This window comes from Polistes dominula, unplaced genomic scaffold (assembly GCF_049000335.1).
Source record: "Polistes dominula isolate Pdom_NZ unplaced genomic scaffold, Pdom_raw_medaka contig_20, whole genome shotgun sequence".
Classification (NCBI taxonomy): Eukaryota; Metazoa; Arthropoda; class Insecta; order Hymenoptera; family Vespidae; genus Polistes; species Polistes dominula.
In genome coordinates, this window is record NW_028301147.1 from 7,984,569 (window position 1) to 8,008,732 (window position 24,164).

The following is a 24,164-nucleotide window of genomic DNA, read 5'->3' on the forward strand; positions in this document are numbered from 1 at the left end:
TCCTACTATCTATAAGTTTACCTATACTTATTCTCGATACGTGTCACTCTCATGAAATACGTGACACATGTTACTTTCTGTTTATGTATAGAACTTTCAACACTCGTGTATCTACATATATAGGTATATTTCTACGTTGTATCTTGTACTTTTACTTAGGTACGTGCAATCGTAAAAAGAACTTGAACCGTACGTTATGTTACTTTCCACCTTGGGCATGTGCAACTTTGAATTTTGCACAAGTCGAAGGTGACGTCTGTATTCATGTGAAAGGTCAAAAGTCGTCGTATTCGTTGTCGGTTTTTTCTTTTCTTTTCTTTTCTTTTTTTTTTTTCAAGTGAAACGAAGTTAGAAGATACGAACTGATGTTCGTTTCTTTCTCAAGAATAAAGGGAACCAGTACGTTTCCTTCATAAAAGATTCAGCCCGTTAGCGTTGTCCCATTTTGTTCACTTTAAACGTTCCTTCTCTAGAGTTTCCTTTCGTAGAACGAGTGGTAAATGTTTCGTACTATTTAAGTTAAGAGATAATTAATGATCTTTGTTAGTTTCGCGGTTGGCGATGAGAATGAAATTTTCTTCGTGACTTTTGTCTTTCTTTTTTCTTTCTATCTTTCTCTTTCTTTTATTCTTTCTCAATCTTGTTCTTTCTTTCAGCTACAATTCAATACGTTTTTCAATGTTTCCTTCCTCACGATTTATTTTCTTTTTCTATAAAAGGAAATTGAAATTCGATTGATAGTAGAACGTCTTTCTCGGTATTGCCTTTTCTATGCAATACGTCAAAGTTAATTACAATTTAAGTCATCAGAGAAAGGAGAAAGCCATTACGTGGCATGGCCATTACGTAATTTTACCTCTCTTCCATGAATTACGATAAATTTACGCAACGGTACTACGCAGAGCATGAAATGCGGTCAACCGAGGGAGTCAAAGAAGACTCTGTTCGCATTGAAAAAGTTAATTAAGGTTCCTTTCCCTCGAAGAAAGACGAAATTATGCTACGGGCTAAGGAAAGTACCTCACTTTTGCTAAGGGTAAAGAGAAAGAATTTTAGAAGGGAATAGAGAATGAACGGGGAGGATATTGATAATTTATAAATAAATAAAATTACTTACTTTAAGTTTACTTTCCTCCTTTTATTTCTTCTTCTTTTTCTTCTTCTTCTTCTTTTTATTATTATTCTTATTCTATAATTTTGATAGAACAGCGAGCACGAATGATCCTTGGCTCATTCATTTTCTCTTTTCTGAATAAGATGATAAAAAAGAATATGGTTTTTGGAGCCGTCTTGAAGAGCAACAACGTTGATGATTGTAGATTTTGTGGGTAGGGGAGTGAGAGAGAGACAGCAAAGGTCGGTGAACAAAAGACAGGTACTATTTAAGACAAGCCTTGACTAAAAGTAACCCATCCGAAGCTACACTTCGTAGGAAATGAGGAAGTTTAACGACCACGAAAGACATTTATATAATAAAAAGCTCCTGGAATTCAGCAATATTTACTTTTATGGTATTACGGTATTACGCTTGAGAGTTTCCTTGGGTAACGTTCGCGTTCCTTCCCTTTGTTCCTCGAATATTATCCTCCACTCGTTTTCCTAAAACTCTTCCTATTTTCGTCTGTTTCTAGGCTGATTTTTTTGTTTTTGTGTGTGCACTTTTTACGTTTTCAAGGACGTTTTGTAAAACACCGAATTTCACATCACGTTCGTTTCGAATGGACTCGATGTACATGTACAACATATATCCTGTTACGTTTCGAGCTGGATACTCGAAACAGTTTTTTTTTCTACTCTACAAATCGAACGGTTTCATATTGGTAGGCAAAAAATGTGCGATAGGTAGAAAAACGAGAAGTAAGGATTTTTAATTTTTACGAATGTTTAGCAGTTTTTAACACTAGATTTCCCGAGATTTTGTCCATACCTATATTGCCCAAAAGCAGTCAGAATGATTGCTTTGTGACAGAATAACTAATGTGTAAAGAAATTCATTTAAAATTAATTTTTAATATTTTTTTATAATATTTACAGTTATAAAATGGGTTATCAGTAAATATTAACAATAAAAAAAATTTATTTCACTTGGGGAAAAAATAATTTATGCATTATTATCTGTACATTTTATGCAAATAAAAGTGGAAATCTTTTTATGTGTATATCTTCCGCAAACATATTTTTGACATTTTTCACATGTTTTATTTGTTTTGTTGTTTTAAATTTTTAAATTCTCTGATTTATACAGCAGAGTAAAAAAACGAGGCATGTTATCCTTTGTTTATTTGGCTGCTTTTGTTTCCTCTAATAGTTCCAATTAGAGTTGTTTTTTTGGTCAATAATTTTGTTTTGGCTAATTTTGACATGTTAGTGAAAAAGTTATCGGTCGTAATATTTCTTTCACAGCTTGTATATGGCTCGACAAGTTTCAGAACAACGTGTTCATTTAGAAGCATTGACGATGGTCGTTGTTCATCTTTCCCCAATAATGTTCATCTTTTCTTAAATAAGGAAAACCTTTCAATATTTGCTACTAACATCTAATGCAAGATAAAAAAAAATCAGAATTTGATGCCAAATTTGTTGGGTTTATTAGGCATATACTGTGTAAATCTGTACCTGGCTTTTGAAGGAAATAATTACTCATTAAGTGTTATATTTTGCTCTGATTGATAACAAGCTTGACTGTTTTCAATGAACTTATCCCATATTTCCGAAACCAAGGCAAATTTATTTGTTTGTAGGCGCCTACATCTTTCGGTTCTTTTGTCAAAACTAAATCGTATATTTTTGTAAAAATAAATCGTAGGATTTGCTTGAACATTTCTCTGGCCATAGTTTCTCTAAAAAATTCGGGACTCCACTTTGCTGACCATAAATAACTCAATTTAATAATAAAAATCACTTGATTATTTAAAATTTTCCAAGCAGTCCAAATGACTGCTTCTGGGCAATATAGGTATACCACATATATATACCGGAAATGAAGGGGGGGGAGATAACGAAAATTATTAATAAACACATTTATATGTTGTATAAAAAGTCAACACAATTCTAAAAAATTTTATCATTATAAACATAATTTTTTTTCTAGTTGAAAATGAAAAGCAGTCAAAATGACTTGCTAGGGCAATCTAGTGTTAAAGAGATCGAATATGAGGATATTTATTTTGTTATTCCTTCCTACTTTTTTTCTACACTTTGAATATTTTTATATTGGGTTTGAAGATAAATCAAAGTGATATTTAATATTTATTATTCGTTTAATTAAAAATATCCAATAATATAATGAACTATCGTAAATCATAATTGTTGTCGCGATAGACGTATTCGCGAATAAATTGTGGAATAAGGTATTAAAAATTTAAACAAATTATTGAGTACAACTGACAAATCATAAAAACTAATTATGTGTAAGCTACAAAAATAGTATTAAAAAGAAAAAATTTTTTTTATTGAAAATCTTGTCGTTTATGAGACTCCATATCGATTTTTACGTTAAAAAACAAGAAAGTGGGTCGTTTTCCTCGACAGCAGAGATTACATCTCGGAGAAGAAAGTTTCATCTTTTCCAGATTCGATTGTCTGGAAGCATGATTGGAAGGAGATTAAATATTCCGTTGCAGTAGTAATTTATATTACCGTGGCAAATTGGTTTTGTCGTTGAAACGAGGTGTGTTCTATTCTCTATCAAAAATTATGTAATTATATTAAAGTATATGCATGTAATATATATATATATTGTAATATGTATATATATAGGTACTTACAGTGATAATTATTCTCAAAGAAATAAATTAAACATATCAATTAAATCAGATATTCTATTCTCTATTGAAAATTATTTAATCCCAAAAATAGGTATTTATTTAGGAAAAATACTTAAAATAATGCTTATTATTAATGAAATCAATTTTATGTATCAATTCAGCAAGATATCCTATTTTCTATTGAAAAATTATTTAATTATATAATTGGTTATATAAAACTCGTTATATCCGAACGAGTGGTACAAACGGAGGGGAAGGTGGAGGAGGAAGATTCGTGCTTAAAATTTCTGTTAATTACCTTTACATTGAAATATACTTTCAATTACGTATCACGTCATTTGTCATAGTGCTTTAAAGGTACTGGGATTTTTCAACACAAAATCTGAAGAGCGCAATCCCGCTGCTTGGCACTCAAACAGTTAACAATATACATTAAACGTACTATCTCGTATTCATTGATTTCCGTAATGTATGCATTCCGTCTCGAGTTACGCTACTTATATTTCATACGTTTAGTTCACCTCTATCAGTCGAATTGCTACGATGAAGCAATAGCGCTAGCCTAATTAATAATTTAAATGATTTATAAATCTTCACCATTCGTATAGAAGAGAAAAATAATACAGACGCTTATTCTTTATTACATAAAACATTTAAAATCGTAGATTGTTAGAATTGTAACGTGTATATTTAAACGAAGATTTTCTTTCGATTTATATTTTCATGTAGTATCATGTACAAGTTATTGCGGTATAAATAATAACAATAATTCATATTATCAGAAAATTAAATGCGACATATTGTTTAAGTCAGATCGAATTGTTTAGAAACAGGAATATTGAAAAATTGTTTAGCCACATTCTTTTGAATACGTGTTTTTATTTTTCCGCAGTAAAAGAGAAAAAAAAACAAAACTGGAGAGCAAAAGAGAGAAAGATATAGGAGGAATATAATGGTTTAGGTCTCTTTTGCTCTTGCATAAAAATCGACACACGAAGGGACGAGAAGAAAGATCGGCTCGCAAGTAACGTATGTACAGGTACATTACAATGCGGAACTGCAAACGACAATGTCGTCGAACGTTGGAAGACAATTTTTCTGACTCGGTTAACGCCTCACGTCCGTTTTCTCTACGATATTTTATTCCTATTCTCCGTTAGCATAATGTTCTCTACCTTTATTCCCAGAAGAAAAATAGTCTCTCGTCATTGATTTTTGCTTAAGCTTATGTTAATATGAAAATTTTGTTTGAAATTTATGTGACAATAATTTCGTTAGTAAAAATAAATAGTATATTCTCTATGTGATAAAGGAAAATTAGTTAATATTTTGAGTACTTTGGAATATCATTTTGTCACGTTTAACGAATAGATATTAATCTAAGCATATAATGTTAAGTAAAAGCGCATAGTAGTTTAATACGAAGAGCAGAAAGATGAGTTCACTTCTCTTCTCTTCTCTTCTCTTCTCTTTCTTTCTATCTTTCTCTATTTTTATCCTCTTTTCTTCTTTTCATCGTCGCATTCTCGAGTTCTCCTCGCTCCACTCGTTTCGCGGCCGTTCTTTGAAATATAATAGCGCTAATGAAAATGGAAATGCAATTGCAACGTCCGTGTATATCTCTACAACTTATATATTTTATATATATGCAAGAGATAAAAACAGCTTCTAGAGAAGTTTCTTCTTTTTTTATTCGTCTCTTGAATTCGACTTGTCGAAAAGAAGGAAAATAAGAAAGAAATGAACGAACGAGCGCTAAAGAAAAAGAAGAAGAAGAAGACATAGTAATAGTAATACTAGTAGAGAAAAAGAGATTTAAAGCGAGAGAAAGAGAGAGAAAGAGAGGAAGTAAAAGAAATAGAAGGCAAAGAAATCTGATGGGGAAGGAAGGAAACGAAGACTTGCCAACGCACGAAATTTCTCTGCTTTAGCCAGGATACTCTCGTGGATGGATATTGTAGCGGGATGAGAAGAGTAGGAAAGCGAGAAAGAGAAAGAAGCTTTTCGACCGGGAGAGGCCTTCCTTCTTGTATCTCCACGCGCGCGTTTCATGGTTTGTAAATATTACCTGCCACGAGACGTCTGCCGAGTTCATGCTCGGCTTGGTTGCCGCGTAACCGAGAGCCGCTGCTTGCGATACGGAAAGAGCTAGCGAGATGAAAGAGAAAAGAACAGAAGTAGTAGGAGTAGGAGAAGTAGGAGGAGGAGGAGGAGGAGGAGGTGGTGGTGGAGGAGGTGAAATAGGTACAGGAAAGAGGAGAGAAGCAGGAGGCGAACTCACCGAGTTTTTACCCCATTCTGGAGTCTGAGTGCCTCGCTCTGCTGACTCTCGAAACGGGTTGCAGAGCCAACCCCTACACGGTACCACACACTTTGCCCTCCACCCCATTCTACCCTTTCTTCCTCTCTCTCTCTCTCTCTCTATCTCACTCACTTTCGTACCTTTCTTTCCTTCAACTCGGTCTCCTTCAGCTTTCCGCATTTCTCTCCTTTTTCAATCTCTCTCTCTCTCTCTCTCTCGCTCTCTTTTTCTGTTGGTACATACACAAATTCGCGACGGCCACACGCATTTATATATATGTACAACACACAAGTTTTCTAGGCGATCTTACTTCAACCTTTTTTTTACCCTTTCCTCTCTCTTTCTCTCTTTTCTTTTTTTTTCTTACCAACCTTTCAACCAACACCATCAACTTACGTGAACTGTCAGCTCAGGGGCGGATTGGAACACCGTTGAGATTTTCGATAAGATAGGGCCAACCTTTCCGAATTTTCCTTCTACCTTCTACCCTATTTTTCTAAAACGATTTTTTTTTTTACAATCCTTCGAATCTTGTGTGTGCTCTCTTTTCATATATCGATATACGATCTTATCTATCGAGTTAGTTTCCTTTTTTGGAGAATCGAATTTTCGTTTAGATTCGATTTGGAATCTTTGATTCTGTCTCGAAGATCATTAATGTTTCAAATGAACAGACACAAATAACTTCTTAAAATAATCACCTGCTTCTTAACGTTTTATTATTTCTTGAATTCCAGAACGAATGACTCTTTCATTCCTAACTAAATACATCGCGTTTCTTTTTATCTCATCTTTAAAAGGAAACGATTCCTTCTGAGATTATTCGAAAAATAAGTAGGAAAAAAAAACAAATATCGACTTTTACGCGCGCGTGCCTCATTTCACCGTCTTTTTATTTTCTTGAAAAAATATTTTAATTACGAGACTTCGTTTTATGTTTTTGTGCATCAGATTTCTTTCATACTTCATCTACCCCTTTATTACTTGCATCTACTCTTATCCCAGCTTTCAGCCGAAGTGTCAAGATGATATTGTCGAAGCAACGTATGCTACAGGATTCTTTGCAAAAGAGTGTTGTCGTAGTTGTCGTCGTCGTCGTCATTGGTTGGATTTAATCCGTGCTATCCATGTTCTCCGTTTTATCTTACACCCTTGCCACCACTTAACAACTTTTTTCTCTTTTTCTTCTCAGGCATGCCCTTATTGCAACGTGCCGCGGAGACCATTAACTCGCGTTCCTTGCCCTCAGGGACGTACTGGAATTTCGCGAAAATCACGCGTTCACAACCTCTTTCGATGTTTCTCTCGATCTTTACTTCATTAGTTCTTTCTTCATTTGTTTTTCTTTTTTTTATGAATTTTAATTTAAAGCAATCGTATTAAATATTTTTTTATTTGCTATTATGCTTTATTTTTTCTTTATATATATTTATTTATTTTGTGTATGTGGGAATAAAAATGTCTATATATTAATTCTTTCAATATTTTCTAGAAGGTTTGTACAGATAGTAATGCGATTTTCACGTGACTAGAAATTCAAGCTTCTTCGATAAAAATTTTCGAAAGTCCCATCACCTTCTCTAATGAGCTTATTCTCTACGGACGTTTTATATACTACAATATCGAGTTTTCTCTTTCTTCCTTAACTATTTTCTACTAGCTTTAATCAAGTTTCAAGGAATCAAAGCAAGATAACACGCTTTTTCTTCTTCCAGTAAAGTTTTCTCGAAAAAATGCACCGAGGCCGTTTGTTGTGTCGTGAACGATCGTTTGAATTCCCAAATCGAAAATCGGTTAGTGAAATTGACATCTTTTCAAATTATCCAACTGGATCGTGAATTTCAAACTAATCCTTATGTAAGAGGACCTTATAATAAATGTTAGTTTTAATTAAGGAAAATGTAAAGTTTGTTGTGTATCATTTAATCTAAATAATTGCATTTATCGTACAAAGCTCGAACATCGATCAGTTTCACGTTTCAAAATAGAATAGTTCTATCGATTGGTCGAAATAATTTATTCGTTTGGCTCATTCCAAATTGAAACGATCCAAAAGTCAAGTGACGCATCTGCCGAGCTCGTATTTTACGTTATAACTTCTTTACGTCGGTCTCGTTTATCCTGTGACTTGTGTAAATAAAACCGAGAAATATTCGGTAAATAAAATATATATTATATTATATATGTATATTGGTGTATAGAACATCAACTGTGATATTACGTATCGTTTATTTTTGTAAAAAAAAGTTGTGAAAAGGAAAAGAAATTCATTTTAGAAGATTTTTTTATGTTTCCAAGACCTGCCAGTTTTAACAGGTTTTCTCGGATTCGTAAACGAATCTAACATTTTTATATTTCCAGTGGTGAGCCAACCTTACGATCCCGAAGTGCAAAGTCCAGCCACTTTCCTCGGCAACAATGTACTTATGCGTTGTAGTGTGCCCAGTTTTGTACGAGACCACGTCACCGTAACTTCCTGGTTTCAAGAACCAAGTTTCAACATTTATCCAACTCCGATGAGCGGTGAGATTATTTTCGTTCAAAAATGTATGAAAAATTTTTCAAATTCTTAAAAGTCAAGAACTTCTGAGATGTATTAAATTATTTTCCTTTTCTAATATTTGATCTTTAAATTTAAAGCAGCAATTTAGCTTCTTTCGTATCTCGAAATTTATACTTGAACTTTCAAATTTTTACGAAAAACGAGAGATTTAGAGAAAGAAACTGCTGATAAGAGGAAAAGAAAAAACTCGAGTGCTTGCTTATTTATTAAAAAATAAAAATATAAGGTAGAATAAAAAATCTTATCGTAGTTCTCTGCGATCCCTAGTGCTAAATTGAGTCTCGTGTTAATCATATTGATATCAAAGAAGTGATTTTCGCGATACCGTGTCAGAAATGAAGCTTTCGTTTGCGACGTTATACCACGGAGCAATTAATGAGCCGGCTGCTCCGTTGATTATAAACGAGATTGATTAAGCTATCGCAAAAGCAGTTTAACTGCTTCGATCGATATTATAACTCAAATTATCAATAACCGCGTTTACTTCGATAGCTTTTGATCGATAGTTTCTTCGATAAAATTAGAAGTTTTGATATTCGAAAATCAAGTGAAATTATATGGAAGCTTAATCACGATGGAAAATGGGTTAACGTTAAAAATTTATATACATGCCTTTTGTAATATTATATAAATGTATTATACATAAATAAAAACAAGATAGTTAATTAATCGGTAAAGGTGAAAATGAAACATCGGTATCGAAAATGATGGTTTTCGTTATTGTTAATTAGTTATTCGTTATCGTTATAACGTTTCACGTTTAATCTTAATTGCTATTTATTTATGTATAAAATCGAACATTATTGCCAATTCCAATCTCATCATTTGAGAAGATTGTTGAACGTTGTATGATCGAGGTTTGATGTGTGTTTGTAGATGGCAAATATCACATGCTTCCGAGCGGTGAACTGATGATAATCAATATTACTCGACCGGATGCACAAATGACTTACCGTTGCAGAACTCATCATCGATTGACCCAAGAAACGGTCGTCAGTAGCAGTGCTGGTCGGCCTCAATTGACTGGTGAGTAAATACCTTTCTCTTCTTTCTTGAAATTTAATCTTCGAACGACAGGACTTCGACAATTGATCGAAAAAAGTTAGGTCAATTCTAAAGATTCTATCGAGAAAAATTTTACCTTACTATTTTTCTTTTTTCTTTTCTTTTCTTTTCTCATTTACTTCTTCTTTTCATGTCAACGATCTTCTAAAAATAAATTTTCATATATACTTAATTCCGTTTTTAAACGAACTTTTTTTTACACGATTTTGATTTAACACGATCGACCCAAATTCTAAGAAGAAAATTTTTAAAACTCATGGTTTATATATATTTACCATATATTTTTCCTGATTTCTTAGAACTTCCAATCTTAACCAACCTTCTTCTATTTTTCGATAGATGTAATATATTTTTTAACACGATCCTTTTTAAAAAATGTATTCTTCGGGAACGTATCCACGGTATAAGAACAGAATTAGGTTTATATGTATTTTTATCTGCTATATAAAATATGAAAATATTGTTCTTAGAAGAAAAGAGTAAGTATTTGGGATAAAGCGAAGTCTTATTAAAAGATAAGTTTGAGTATCCTTTTAGGATTAAAGAATTCGTACACACATTTCTCGAGCTTCGTGCATGCAAAGAATGTTTAAAACTCCTTTCTCTATCGCACTTTGCGAAATCGTTCTTAATAACGACCACGTTTTCTCGGCCACGAAGTGTAAGTTCATTGTTCGTGATAACCAGAGCATTACTGTAATTCATTGCAGCACTTATTACGAATTCGCGAGTTAAAGTGAGCGTACCGCGGTTTGGGCCACGCTCCGACCTTTATAATTACAAAATGGTGAATATTACTGTCGGCTTACGTTCGTGGTTCATTACTAAGGTTTACTCTCTTACTATTTATTCAACGATTACTTTTACCATCTAATACACTGTTTACCAAATAATAATTACATTATTTTCGTCTTTATTCTAAGCGCTAACATTTGTTATATTTTATTTTTTACAAAATACGTTACGCTACGTTACGTTATTTCTTTTATCTCGTTATATATTATATACTATGTTATCGTTAAAATGTGAAATACATTAATTTATGAAATAACCAGCTACATCTCTCATAAATAGTTATATTAACCTGTTAAAATATGACAGAAGTTATAATTAAATACTTTAATTATGTAATATAAGAATACGCGAGAGGCTAATAATTAGTTTATGAAATTGATATTTGATTTATAAATTAGATCTGATAGAACAGCACAATTAACAGAACATTGATTTTCAAAATACTGCAAGAGATAAAAAGGGATAACTATGAGCATTGTGATGGAAATAAAAGAACTCCTAGACGGATCAAATTTCATTCTCATACTTTAACTACTCGTCTCTTGTGAATTTATATCTTACGTAAATTTAAGTGCATAATAAAATTATTTTTATATGTTTCACCTAAAACGCTTATTTATTTCGCGTAAGATCTAGTCTTTTCATGAATTAACTGAATTATACACTTCAAAAGGATAACATTTATATATTTTGTTATAATATACGATTTTCACGACATCGATATGTTTTGAATTTTCAATATTCATATTATATTAGATTTCTCGCTCTGTATGGGGAACTCGGTTATTCAAAGACGGTTGTGCCATACGGGTATTCAAATACACATGCATATCCTTCAAGTATTACGAAACATATATACAAGAAAATCACTCATGTTCCTTTATCAGCAATATTTTTATAAAGAAGAAAAAAAATTGAAGAAGAGAACCTTTAGATACTTCCTACGAGAACGGAGTTCAATTTTAAAAAAGGACGAACTTCAAACGAATTCGATAAAAGAATCGTTCGAAATAATTAAATATTATGTTTATTCTTTATTTTTTGCTTCTTTTTTGTTAGTGTTTATCTTTTGGAACGTAACTTGCGCTAGCTAGCAGTAGCTCGTTATGAAATTTTATTTTCCATCGATGAAAATGATAATGAAAAATTGAATATAAAAAATAAAACAAAACGGGAAAAGAAAAAAAAATGAGAAGCCTACGGGTTCTTTCACATTGAATCGTTGTTGCACCCGATGGGTTGGCCGATTTCAATTAAACGTTTACTTTGACCGACAGTTCGTTCGCTCGTTCGATAGCCTGCCAATTATGAGTGAGTTTTGTACATTCGGTACGATCGTTCGGAATCAAGAGAGAAACGTTTTGCCCTAGGCGTCTTGTTCTCATGATACTACCCATTGTACAGGTTTTCTCTGTATCGTCAAAAAGATCGATTTAAAATCGACAAACGGTTTTATTATTATTATTTTTATCACGTAATAATAGAATTTTCTATGTTAATTTTCTAATTAATTTAAGAATAAGAAACGAAAGAAAAACATCGTAGTTTTTTTTTCTTTTTTTTTTTGCCTCTTTTACGATACAATATAATGATATTTGAGAATTTGGAAGGGTAAAAAAAGAGAAGCAGGAGGAAAACTACAACTACTACGTTTGAAAGTAGAATTCCTCGTGTATACGTACTTTAAGTTCTTCTATTTTTCGATATAAAAAGCACACGAGCGAAGATCAACAAGAAAAGAAGAGAAGAGAGAGAAGGAGAGAGACAGTAAAAAGAGCGTGAAAAATAAAAGCTTCTAGGGGTAAACTTTCTCTGTTCCATCCTGATCTTACATGGCGTTACAAAGTTCCACTTGGCATACGTTTTCTACATCCTTTCTCTCTCTCTCTCTCTTACTCTTTTTCGCTCATGTTCTGCTATTTTTTGTCAAACTGCATTCGCAGCAACTGCTGCTGCTGCTGCTGCTGCTGCTTCTACCGAGAGTGGAAAAGCTAGACAGCATCATAGTAGTTTCGATGTAGTGTGTGAGAAACAAATATCGGTCTCGTATTGTCCTCTATCATCGTACATGTCGTCGACTTTACTATGAAACCAACGACAATGAATATTTTCCGAATGATTCTTTTGTTTAGTCAAGGTTATCCCCGTGCGATTCGATATTAAAGTTGTGTTTGACTATGCGTTAAATAAAGTATACGCTCGATCGTTTGCAAACTTTTTTTTTTTTAAATATTAAAGGGGAAATAAGAGAAAGAGGAAAATGAAAATATACAACACAACAACGAAAAGAAAAGAAATGAAAAAAAAGAAGAAGAAAAGGTAGAATTTTATCGAAACACTATATATAGTATATGTTATAATGTTCATTAAAGAAATGAAATGAAGAACAAAGAAAAAAAGAAGATAAAACTAAGGAAGCCAGCTAGTAAAGGTAAAAAAAAACAAAAATTGTCAACAACTTTGTAAAAATATTCGGTTTAACGCAACGAGGACGACGAAAACGGAATGAGACTCGTAAAAGCTCACTAGCGACTGTTTATTCCCTTTGCATATAAACATGAAATTCCAATTAAAATGGAAAACGCGATGGAAAGTCATGCGTAAAAAGAAAAGAAAAAAAGAGAGAAAGAGAGAAAAGGAAAAGAACATACGAGTTTCGACTTTCATAAACGAAAGATCTTGCTGTATTGCAGCATTTTAAAAGTAATTATTCGTCACAATATTTGTATAAAATAATAGTTAAACGGTAGCATATATAATTATAAATATGATTAATTTAAATTTCTACCTGAAAATAGGAACGCGCGTTAATATGATACTTATTTGTTTTTGTTTGAAAAAATATGTATTAATTATATATAATATTTATAATAATAATTATTATTGTTGCTGTAAATATGACATAAAATCAACGTCATATTTGATTATAAACCTGGTGTCAAAGTGCTTTTCGAAAGATTAAATGATTCTCCGGAAGAGGATCAACGGGTTCAAAAGGGAGCTTCGTTTAATTTACATCGTTAATTACTAATCGATTGATGCGATACTAGAAACCGAATTACGAGCTATAGCTTTTGAGAGAGATGTCTGAAAAGAGAAACAAAAACAAGAAAGAGAGAAAGAGAGAGAGAGAGAGAGAGAATGGAAGAGATAGTAAGTTTAACACGTTCCGTGCCACGTGGGGCGCATACACACACACTCCATGTAGAACTTTCCCTTCAAGCTATTTGATATTTTCATTGTAAAATAAAGAGTAATGTTTAGCCACGTGTTTGTTAAAATAATTTCTAAAACAATAAATAAAAAGCTTTATTGCCTTATTTTTGATAATTATGATCTTTGTATTATTTTTATCACTGCAAGTTCATACGTCAAATATCAATAAACAATGCAATTGTAATAAGTTGTGGGACGTATACAGCCCACGCGACCTGAACGGAAAGTGTCCTCAGATCGGGACGGCATGGAGCTTGTTAAGGAAATATTTCAGGTTAGTGGAAGATAATATGTTATGACCAAAAGATTCTTCAATGAAAATTCCTCTGATCATTAATTGTATGCTATGAAGTGGAGAATAAAGGATTAGGTTAAGGTGTAAAATAAAACACGTGATTGAGCCAAACAAAGAAACAATGCCTTTTTTTATTGGCTCGTCAGGGAAAAGCCTTGCGGCATAAAAACCCTGGATGATATTTAATTATAAAAATGAGAGTCCACCACGTGGTATTACCACGCGGGAAAATACCGTCAATATAAAATGTATATAATGGAAAGATCTCACCTCTCGCTCGCTTCGCTTACGTTCCTTAACTAATTTAGTTTAACTCCTTTGATTTCGATATGTATTCACAGGCTTCCTATAATGGACTGTAAGAATGTCCTTTTGTACTGGCCCAGCAGGGCGTACGGACTGGGAGTGAGAAGTGGGGAGGCGAGAGGTGGGGGTAACTAGAGGGGCGCTTCGGTAGTTACTAGTAGTTGATCGATGCTCACAATGAGTATCGATCTAGACTTTTAATCGATGGAGGTGGATGCGCGCTAATTTTGAATACTGTTAATTACCGTATGATCCTTTCGGATCGTACATACTCCCCCCGTTGAGAGTGTAACGATCAATGATATTCCTAATACATGTGTTGTGTTGTGCGCTTGTTACAATCAATTTTACAATACTTTCGACCTAGGTCATTGAATCAGTTAAGTATACCGCTAGTTGTATAAGTTATTGAACATGTTCATTCGATTGCTTATGATATAACGCTGGACGTATTCGCTGAATCACTCAGCGTATCTCTGCTGACTTGGTCAGAATTCTCGGATAATCGCTGGCCAGGCGATCTTCTCGTACGTACAAGGGAATAGTTGTGTCTTAAAGACAATATAAAAAATAAGAATGGTTTAACAATGGACAAATAGTTGTCGCGTTGTGCTTGACAATTCCATGAACCGTCTTCACGGTCATCTCGTGTGTAGTTGAATTTTGTCAATGAGCATGACGGAGGTATTCCTTTGATTTTATGCTGGAGTGGAATCCATTCTTGATGTTTCCTTGAAGACAATCGATTGGCGGGAGTCTTAATGTAATAATTTTCCTCCGTCAATGTCGTAAACGTTCCTTTAATCTACAAGAAATGTGCAAGCGTTAGTGCTGTTGAGTCATTTAGGTCTCACGAAATGGGACATAGCGGGTGTAAAGTTGAAAATAGCCTTGTTTTTATCGCGAATGTGGTTTACTCTTCGTATGCGAAGAGAAATTCGCCCACGTTTCGCCTAAAATGATATTTGAAAGATTTGACTGCAACCTCCCACCGACTTACAAGATGAGGTGAGAGAGGTGGATTAAAATATCATGATATTCTATGATCTATCGCGAAATTATGGACCTTTGTCGTATATTCGTCCGACTCAATCATGGCGTATAACTTCCTTAACTGGTTATTAGTCTCGACGAAGCTAGTTCCGTTATTAGAATAAACGTGAGTTGGAAAAGCCTTTCGACTCACAAATCGCTAGAAAGCGACCAAAAAGGCATCTGTAGTCAGATCGCTGACTAATTCGATGTGTACAGTCTGGATGGTCATGCAGAGGAAGATGCACCCGTATATTTTAACGCGACCTTTATTACGGTACTTCTTTTCTTTCGCGTAGATTGGACCGAAGAAATCTACTCCGACGTGGGAGAACGCAGTTGCTTCCTGCACTCGCGGGCTTGGTGAATTCCCCATTTTATACTGGATGCCGGATGCACGGAATCGAATGCAATGTACGCAATGACGTACGATTCTTCGCACTTGATTCTTACCGTCGAGGAGTCAAAAAAGTCGTTGTCGAAGGGCATAGAGGGTAGTCTGTATACCGGCGTGAAAGTTTTGTTCATGGAGCTTTCGGATGAGATCGGTGACGTGGTGATGTGAGGGCAATAATACCGGACATTTATCGTGGAAACTTAAATTTGCGTTCCGCACTCGACCCCCCACTAAAATTAAACCTTCTTCGTCAAGAATCGGATTTAACGCGGCGAGCCTTGCGCTCTTGACTCCCCCCGCTGTTTTCACCTTTCTCTTTCGGCGTGACATTGTAAGTCTTGCACGATTTTGAAAAACGCGTCGTTCCGTTTCTGTTATTTCTGCGGTAGACAATTCTCCCTTATATGAGTTAGTTTTAAGCCATCGTTAGCATCGAGTTACAATTTTTAATAATCGCGTGTAACTAGAGAATCGCTGAAATATGCTTCTTGATTCAATTCACGTCGTTAATACCGATAATCTCTTTACGTCCGGCAATTAGAAAAATTCCCTTTCCATACATCGTTCTTTTAGGAACTCGCGCGGAAGCATTCTCCTCGATAAAGCGTCCGCTGGGTTGTCTCCGGATCGCACATGTTGTCATGTGATACCTACACAGATTTCTTGTATTTCGCGCACGCGATTTGCCGAGTATATTTTTAACGTACTGGAGTATCTTTTCAGCTAACCTAGTACAATCATCGAATCGGACCAAAAGGTTATCTTGTCGGGTTTCAATCCGCCGGCAGTTCGGACTTCTCTATATAATCGCGCGAGTGATTAACTCTAGATTAGACATAACTCTAAACGTGGTATAGTGGTATCCTTAAGGGGAGCCACACGACCTTTCGCGCAAAGTAGATGTACATATGAGTTACTGAATTTATCTCGCGATCTTACATATAAGCAGCCGCCGTAACCAGATTGACTTGCGTCGCAAAAACCATGCACTTGCACGTCAATCGGCTCGTCGAGTGTAATGCGTCTTTCTATCGTTAAACTGTCAATTAATGTCCATTGTTCTGCGAACGTTATCCACGAGGTATGTAACGTATTAGGTACCGATTCATCCCAGTCGACGTGTGTTTTCCAGCAGTCTTGGATGAAGATATTGGCTGTTGGAATGACGGGTCCTAGAAGTCCGAGTGGATCAAAGATCTTTGCGACTTCGGATAAAATTCGTCGTTTGGTAATTCTTTCGCGAATATCTACTGGCGCGACGGAGTAGATTAAACAATCATGATGTGCGTTCCATGAAATACCGAGTGTCTTTAAAATAGGATTTTCCCTAGAGCAGAGCTCGACATCGATGTTTTTTATGTCTAAATTTTCGAGTGCCGGTCGGAAGTTAGACGCCCACTGTCGTATATTAAAACCGCCTCGTTTCAATATTTCAATAGTTTGATCGCGTATCTTTCCGAGGGTTTCGACATTATCAGTTCCCGTAATGAGGTCGTCCACGTATAGATCGCGGTTAAGTATTTCGGCTCCGAGTGGATAATTAGCACCTTCATCCTTCGCGAGTTGTTTGATGGTTCGTATGGCAAGAAACGGTGCTGACGCTATTCCGAATGTCACCGTATTAAGTTCGAACGTGCGAATCTGTTCGTTATGCCACCAAAATATCCGTTGATATTGGCGATCGTCTGGATGAATCCATATTTGCCGATACATTTTCTCGATATCCGCTGTTAATACGTGCCGATATGTCCGGAATCGTAACAAGTGTTCTACTAACGTGTCTTGTATTGTAGGTCTGACTAATAAGGTGTCGTTGAGAGAAAGTCTCTTATCATTTTTCGCGGAGGCGTCGAATACGACCCGTACCCTTGTTGTCGTGCTAGCTGATTTGATGACCTCATGGTGGGGAAGATAGCAAATTCCTATAGGTTCGTTTTTGACGATCGACATATGTCCTAAATCGATGTATTTATGTGTAATCTGTTCGTATTCCTTCCGGAGTTCGATATTCGCGGGTAATTTCTTCCGGAGATTATGGAACTGACTCTACCGCGTAGGTGACTGTAATCGTGTCTTTCTTTGCCGAAGGGAACACGCACGATATATCTTCACGATTCATAGTGTTTCGCAACTTAGACATAATGACTTTGCCTTCTATTTTGTTTACTGAATTCGATCGCGTTATCTTAGTAACGATGAGTAGGGAAAAGTTCCGCCTATATTTATCGTCTAATGATCGAATGGTTATCTCGACAACGTCTGTCGATCGAGTTCTGGTATAGTTGATAGCGTGCATGGAACTCGAATATGATTTGATCAGTAAGTGTGACTCTTTCGCGAAATTCTCAGTAATGAAGTGTGCGGCGGCACGCGTATCTAATACCGCCCGACATTGTCTGGGAGTTCCGTCTCCCTTTCTTACACGATACATGATGCTCAGGAGAAATTGATTCGGTACACCGTGCGAATTGACATGAGACTCGGTGTTAGCCGCGTGAGGGTGGGTTCATTTGCAATGTCGACGCAGTCTCCTTCTTCGCGAGGGTGTGGCTCTCCTGTTTCGTGATCTCATGCTCGTCATTATCTATATGTAATGACGTGTGATGGGCCTGGTGACATATCCGACAACGCAAGGCTCTACATGGTTCCCGGTGCTTCCGTAAGCAATTCTGACATAATTCGTACTGTTGAATCGTTGTCAGTTTGTCTTGTATCGTCATGTCGTAATATCGGGGGCACCGGTATACAAAATGTTCATCTCTTTTGCAAAGAACACAATTAGCCAGAGTCTGAGTATGAAACGTACGCGTTGTATAGGTATCCTGTCGCTTTCGCGGTCGTAAAGTCATCGTCTCGGGATATTCACGTTTTGCGCGGGGCTCGAGGTTCGCGGACGTTGATGACGTTTTCAGCGGAGCACACGCACGCGCATATCGGGTTAAAAAATTAAAGAATTGCTCGATAGTCGGATATTCGTCGGAATCTATCTGTTTATTCCATTCTTGTAGCATTTCGGGAGGTAACGCGCGTTCAGCGAGACGTACTGGCCAGGCCACCAAACTTACATTGAATGTCTCAAGTGTGGAGATGTGAGAACGCAGTTCGTTCAAGAATGCAGTTACGTCCTTCGCTGATCCGGCCTTCGGTCGGGGTATGTCGATTAACGCGTCGATTACCCGAGCTAATAGTATACGTGGTACATCGAACGCCTTCAGTAAGGCTCCCCACGCGTCCTTATATTTTTCCCCAGTTAATTGATAATGTTCGATCGTTTAAAGGGCCTCGCCGCGAAGGGAGTCGCGAAGGTATGCGTGTTTTTCTAAGTCCGATATATCACTACGCGTGTCTACGAGGGTTAAAAAGCTAGATTTAAATGGGATCCATTTCCCTATATTCTCGTCGAATCGCGGGATCTCAAGACGCCGTAATGGTATTTGTTGATCGCGGGTTATCGTGATATCGTTGTTTTCGTCAGAGTTATTCGGGTTGTTAACTGTGGCGGTATCGTTTGAATGAATTTTGTCTCCGATCGCGAAATATCTCTCTATGATTGGATTTAAACTATCGACTCCTCCTGCTTCGCTGTTAGCAGTAGCGCACTTTTCATACAATGTTTCGTATTTCTCTACTAGCTGAGTAAGTCGTTCGTAACGCCTTCTTATTTCCTGTTTATTTAGATTTCCTTCTTGGATTAGATTTTCGACGTGTGTTAAACCCGATTCTAAAACTAGCCGTTTTTGTTCGAGCTGTTCGAGCTGTTTTTGCAATGCCACTACGAACCGTTATTAATTATTCTATTCTTCGAAATCCACTCAAATTAATTTATGATACTATATAAAAATTTCCTTTGCACGAGTGTATGGCCGTGCGTTGGGTTCTTGATCACGCGAGTACGGTCCTGATGCCGTAAATCGTTGGAGGGGATATCCGTTTATTGTTAGTGGTAGCCCGATGGAGGGGGTATACGATCGTCGCTAGCTGTATGCCAATAGATGGAGTGACCGGCGAGACGACTGTAGAGGGTTTCTCTATAGTAAAGATAATATTAGACTGAATTTTACTTTATGATTTTTATTTAAAGGATGCGACTTGCTTTTCTTTCTTGTACACTTCTCAACGGCTACGTACAGACTGTTCTAGTCTAGTGACCACTACTTGTTAGCGTGGTTCTCTAGCCTTCTAGTAACTTTAGAGGGCGCGACCTTCGGTCGTACCGCTACATTACTCCCTTCGGAGCATTTTTCTTATTACGTAAAATGCGAAACTTAAAATTATAAATATTTACAAGTATATAAAAATATATAAAGATATATAAAAATATTGCACTAACTCTCTATCTTAACTTAATAAGTTTTAATTGGTACATACGAATCGGTATTGCAATCTTTTTCGACGAACGCTGGTTTTAGTCTTTCAATAGATACGTTTATATGTTTTCCTTTATAGTTAATTTTGAAAATATTATCTGTAATTCTTTGTATAATTTCGTATGGACCTTCGTAAGGGGCTTCTAATGGTTTTTTTACAGCGTCGACCCTTAAAAATATGTGCGTACATGTATACAACCTATCCTGAATAAAATGTTTCTTTTTGATATGGTGCGCTGTAGGTATCGGTCTGATTTGCCTTATATGTTGTCTTAATTTTTCTAAGAATATGTGTGGATCTTGTAATAATTCTTTGCTGAGGAAAAATTCTCCTGGTAGTCTGATGTTTTCACCATATACCAATTCCGCAGCTGAAGCTTTTATATCTTCCTTTAGGCTTGTGCGTAGACCAAGGAGCACTGTTGGTAGTATTCCTACCCAGTCTTTTTCTTCATGGCACATTATTGCTGCTTTAAGTGATCTATGCCATCTTTCTATCATTCCATTTGATGCAGGGTGATATGCTGTTGTTCTAATTCTTTTCGCTCCGACTAATTTGGTTAACGCTTCAAATAGTTGACTTTCAAATTGTGTTCCTTGATCAGTTGTAATTGTAATAGGAGAACCAAATCTTGAAATCCACTGCGAATAGAATGTTGTTGACACTGTATCTGCAGAGGTATCCGGCATTGGAATTGCTTCTGGCCAACGAGTAAACCTATCGATCATAGTTAGGCAGTATCTCATATTTTTAATCGTTGGTAATGGACCTAATATATCTATGTGTACATGTTCGAAACGTCCTTGTGGTACTTCTATTTTCGAAGGTACCTGTTTGTTATGACGGCTTATTTTGCACTTTTGGCATGCTAAACATGTACTTGACCATTCTGCAATATCTTTGTTCATCTTTGGCGACATGAAGCTTTTTCCTATAAGATGTTTTGTTACTCTGCCGCTGGGATGTGACAAATTGTGTACGTTCTTAAAAATCTGCCTCCGTAAAGAGACTGGAACGTATGGTCTTATGCTTTTTCCTACTATGTCGCCATATATGTACTTATCAGAGCTATCGAGGAAAATCTTCTGCGGATTCCATTTTTCTTCTGCCAAAATATTCTTTAGTTCGTCATCCTCTTGTTGCTTTGCCATTAGCTCTTCTGTTGATACTAGGACTGGCATGTCTATGGTTTCCAGTCTTGACATAGCGTCAGCTGCCACATTGTCTTTTCCAGCAACGTAAACAATTTTGGAAGTAAACTGTCCTACGTAATCCAACTGTCTGGCTTGTCTTGGGCTTGCTTTGTCCATATTTTGCTTAAAAGCGTATGACAGTGGTTTATGGTCCATCTCTATTATTAATTCTCTTCCTTCGACACAATATCTAAAAAACTTTAAACTTTTATAGATAGCTAATAATTCCCTATCATACACACTATATCTAATTTGCGCTTTTTCTAGTTTCCTTGAGAAATATCCTAGTGGTTCCCATTTGTTATCGCAGAATTGTTCTAACACTGCTCCAATTGCGTTATCGGAAGCATCAGTCTTTAATTTTAATACTGCTTTTTCTTTTGGATATGCCAATAACGTTGCTGTGGCAATTGCTTCTTTGGCTTTTTTGAAAGCTTCTTCCGATGCTTGATTCCATTCTATCAGTCTTTTGTCGTGCTTCTTGGCACCTATCATATATTTGTTAAGTGGGTCAAGCCATTTTGCAGCCTTTGGTAAGAACCTCCTATAAAAATTCACTACCCCAAGGAAACGTCGCATATCTGAAACAGTCTTTGGTTTGGTATAGTTTTGTATAGCGTGGACTCGCTCATCCAACGGCGCTATACCCTTATTATCTATTTTATAACCTAAGTAGTTTACGCTATTTTGGAAAAAATTGCACTTTGAAATGTTTATTGTTAGTCCATATTGCCTAAGTCTATCAAATATTGCACGCAGATGTTTTTCATGGGATTCCTTATTTTTAGACGCTACAATTATATCATCTATGTAACAGGCACAGAAATCTGATTTGCTTAATACTATATTCATAAACCTTTGGAATGTTTGCGCCGCGTTACATAAACCGAAAGGCATCACTGTGTACTCGAACAAACCAAAAGGTGTAATTACCGCTGTTTTTTCTATATCTTCCTCAGCCAACGGAATTTGGTGATATGCTCTAGACAAATCTATTGTAGAAAATACATTACAGTTACGAAATTGTTGCGTGACGTCGTGTACATGTGGAATGGGGTACCTGTCTGGTACCGTAACGCTATTTAATCGCCTATAATCTCCACATGGCCTCCATTCGCCATTTTTCTTTGGTACCATATGCAGAGGGCTCGCCCATTGACTCTTGGACGGGCGACAGATTCCTTCGTTGACTAGTTGCTGAAATTCGGCTTGTGCGATTCGCAGTTTTTCCGGATTTAGCTTTCTTGCTCTCTCTGCTATTGGAGGACCTTTTGTGATAATATAATGTTTCACCGTGTGGCTGATGGGTTTCCTTGAAGTTGGTTTAGCTAAATCTGCGTACTCCCTAAAAAGTTCTAAATACGGACTATTACAATTAATGGTCAAAATGGTTGGAACGTCAATATTTACTAATTCTGCTTTCCTAGAAAGCAATGTATTGCCGTCCAACAATTTTTTGTTTCTTAAATCTGGTAGTAAATTATAAAAATGTAAGAAATCGGCGCCTATTATTGCTTTAGAAACATTCGCTATAATGAATCTTCATGAAAAATCTCGACGAAGTCCAAGATTTAAGTTTAAAAGTTTTTTTCCGAATGTCTCTATTTCTGCACCATTTGCCGCATATAACTTACACGTATTGTCTTTGGTTTCATTTAACGAAGTACGTGGAATCACTGAGACGTCTGCACCAGTGTCTATTAGAAAACATGCTCCTGTTTTCCTATCATTTACCATGAGGCGCAGGTTTTTCATCGCGTCGTCAACCGCCTCTATTTAAGACGCTTGCACTAGTTTTCCGAAGGCTTTCTTTTATCCGGGCCTGTCCACTTGCACGGGGATCTGCACTTCCACGATCGTTCCGCGAATTTCCAGTGGTAGTAACATAGGCCGTCATTGTTTCGGTGAGTGCTTAACGATCGGCTTCGACTTCGGTATCTTCCGCGGAAACTTCGGTATTTTCTTCTGCCGCGCATCAATTTTTCTATATTCTCTGTTAGTTGCGCGATTTCCCGCCTGAATTCTGCTACCTCGCGATTTGTTGTTGTTTGAGCGACACTTCGTATTGGCGCTTCTTCCGAAATGGCGGCCGTTTTCGGCAGACGCTCTCTCTCTAGGATCTTATCACCCATTAATAATCGCCTTAGCCGTTGTTCGTCGGATTTAGTTAGTCTGTGTATTAATGCTTCTTTTAAATGTGTGTACGTACATTGCTCGGGGGGAGATGCTAAGATGTCATATACTTCTTTTATCAGCGTGGTATCCAAATTCCTTACCACCGGTGAAACCTTTACAGCATCCGATTTAATGTTGTACGCCGCGAATTCCTTTTCCAACATTACGAACCATAAATTTGGTTCCTCTCTCCAAAAAGCTGGAAGCGTTACATTTCTAAACTCACTGGCGTTGATTTCCTTTGTGTATGTATCGGCACGGGCCACGTCGGCTTCGCTGGTTGGTTGCGCCATTGTTTTTCTTTTTATTATTTTTTCTATTTTAGTTGTTGTATTATTTTTTTATTTTTTTACGCGGACGTTCCCGGGTTTCGGCACCAATTTACTGTAGAGGGTTTCTCTATAGTAAAGATAATATTAGACTGAATTTTACTTTATGATTTTTATTTAAAGGATGCGACTTGCTTTTCTTTCTTGTACACTTCTCAACGGCTACGTACAGACTGTTCTAGTCTAGTGACCACTACTTGTTAGCGTGGTTCTCTAGCCTTCTAGTAACTTTAGAGGACGCGACCTTCGGTCGTACCGCTACACGACTGTGGCGGTACGACCGAAGATCGCGCCCTCTAAAGTTACTAGAAGGCTAGAGAACCACGCTAACAGGAAGTAGTTACTAGTCTGTACGTAGCCG

The 24,164-nt window shown here is 36.3% G+C and overlaps 1 protein-coding gene across 8 annotated transcripts in view; it reads left to right on the forward strand.

The window, feature by feature from the left end:
• Positions 1-24,164, forward strand: part of LOC107074123 (cell adhesion molecule Dscam2) — a 156,038-nt gene that overhangs the window by 48,286 nt on the left and 83,588 nt on the right. For all 8 annotated transcript variants that reach the window (XR_016178190.1, XM_089177238.1, XM_089177240.1 and 5 more), the window contains exons 3-4: positions 8,431-8,592; positions 9,509-9,658. Coding sequence is in view for 7 of the 8 variants with exons in the window: in XM_089177238.1 (XP_089033364.1) it covers positions 8,431-8,592; positions 9,509-9,658 (312 nt within the window). In the remaining variant the exon portion in view is untranslated. The remainder of the gene's footprint in view (positions 1-8,430; positions 8,593-9,508; positions 9,659-24,164) is intronic.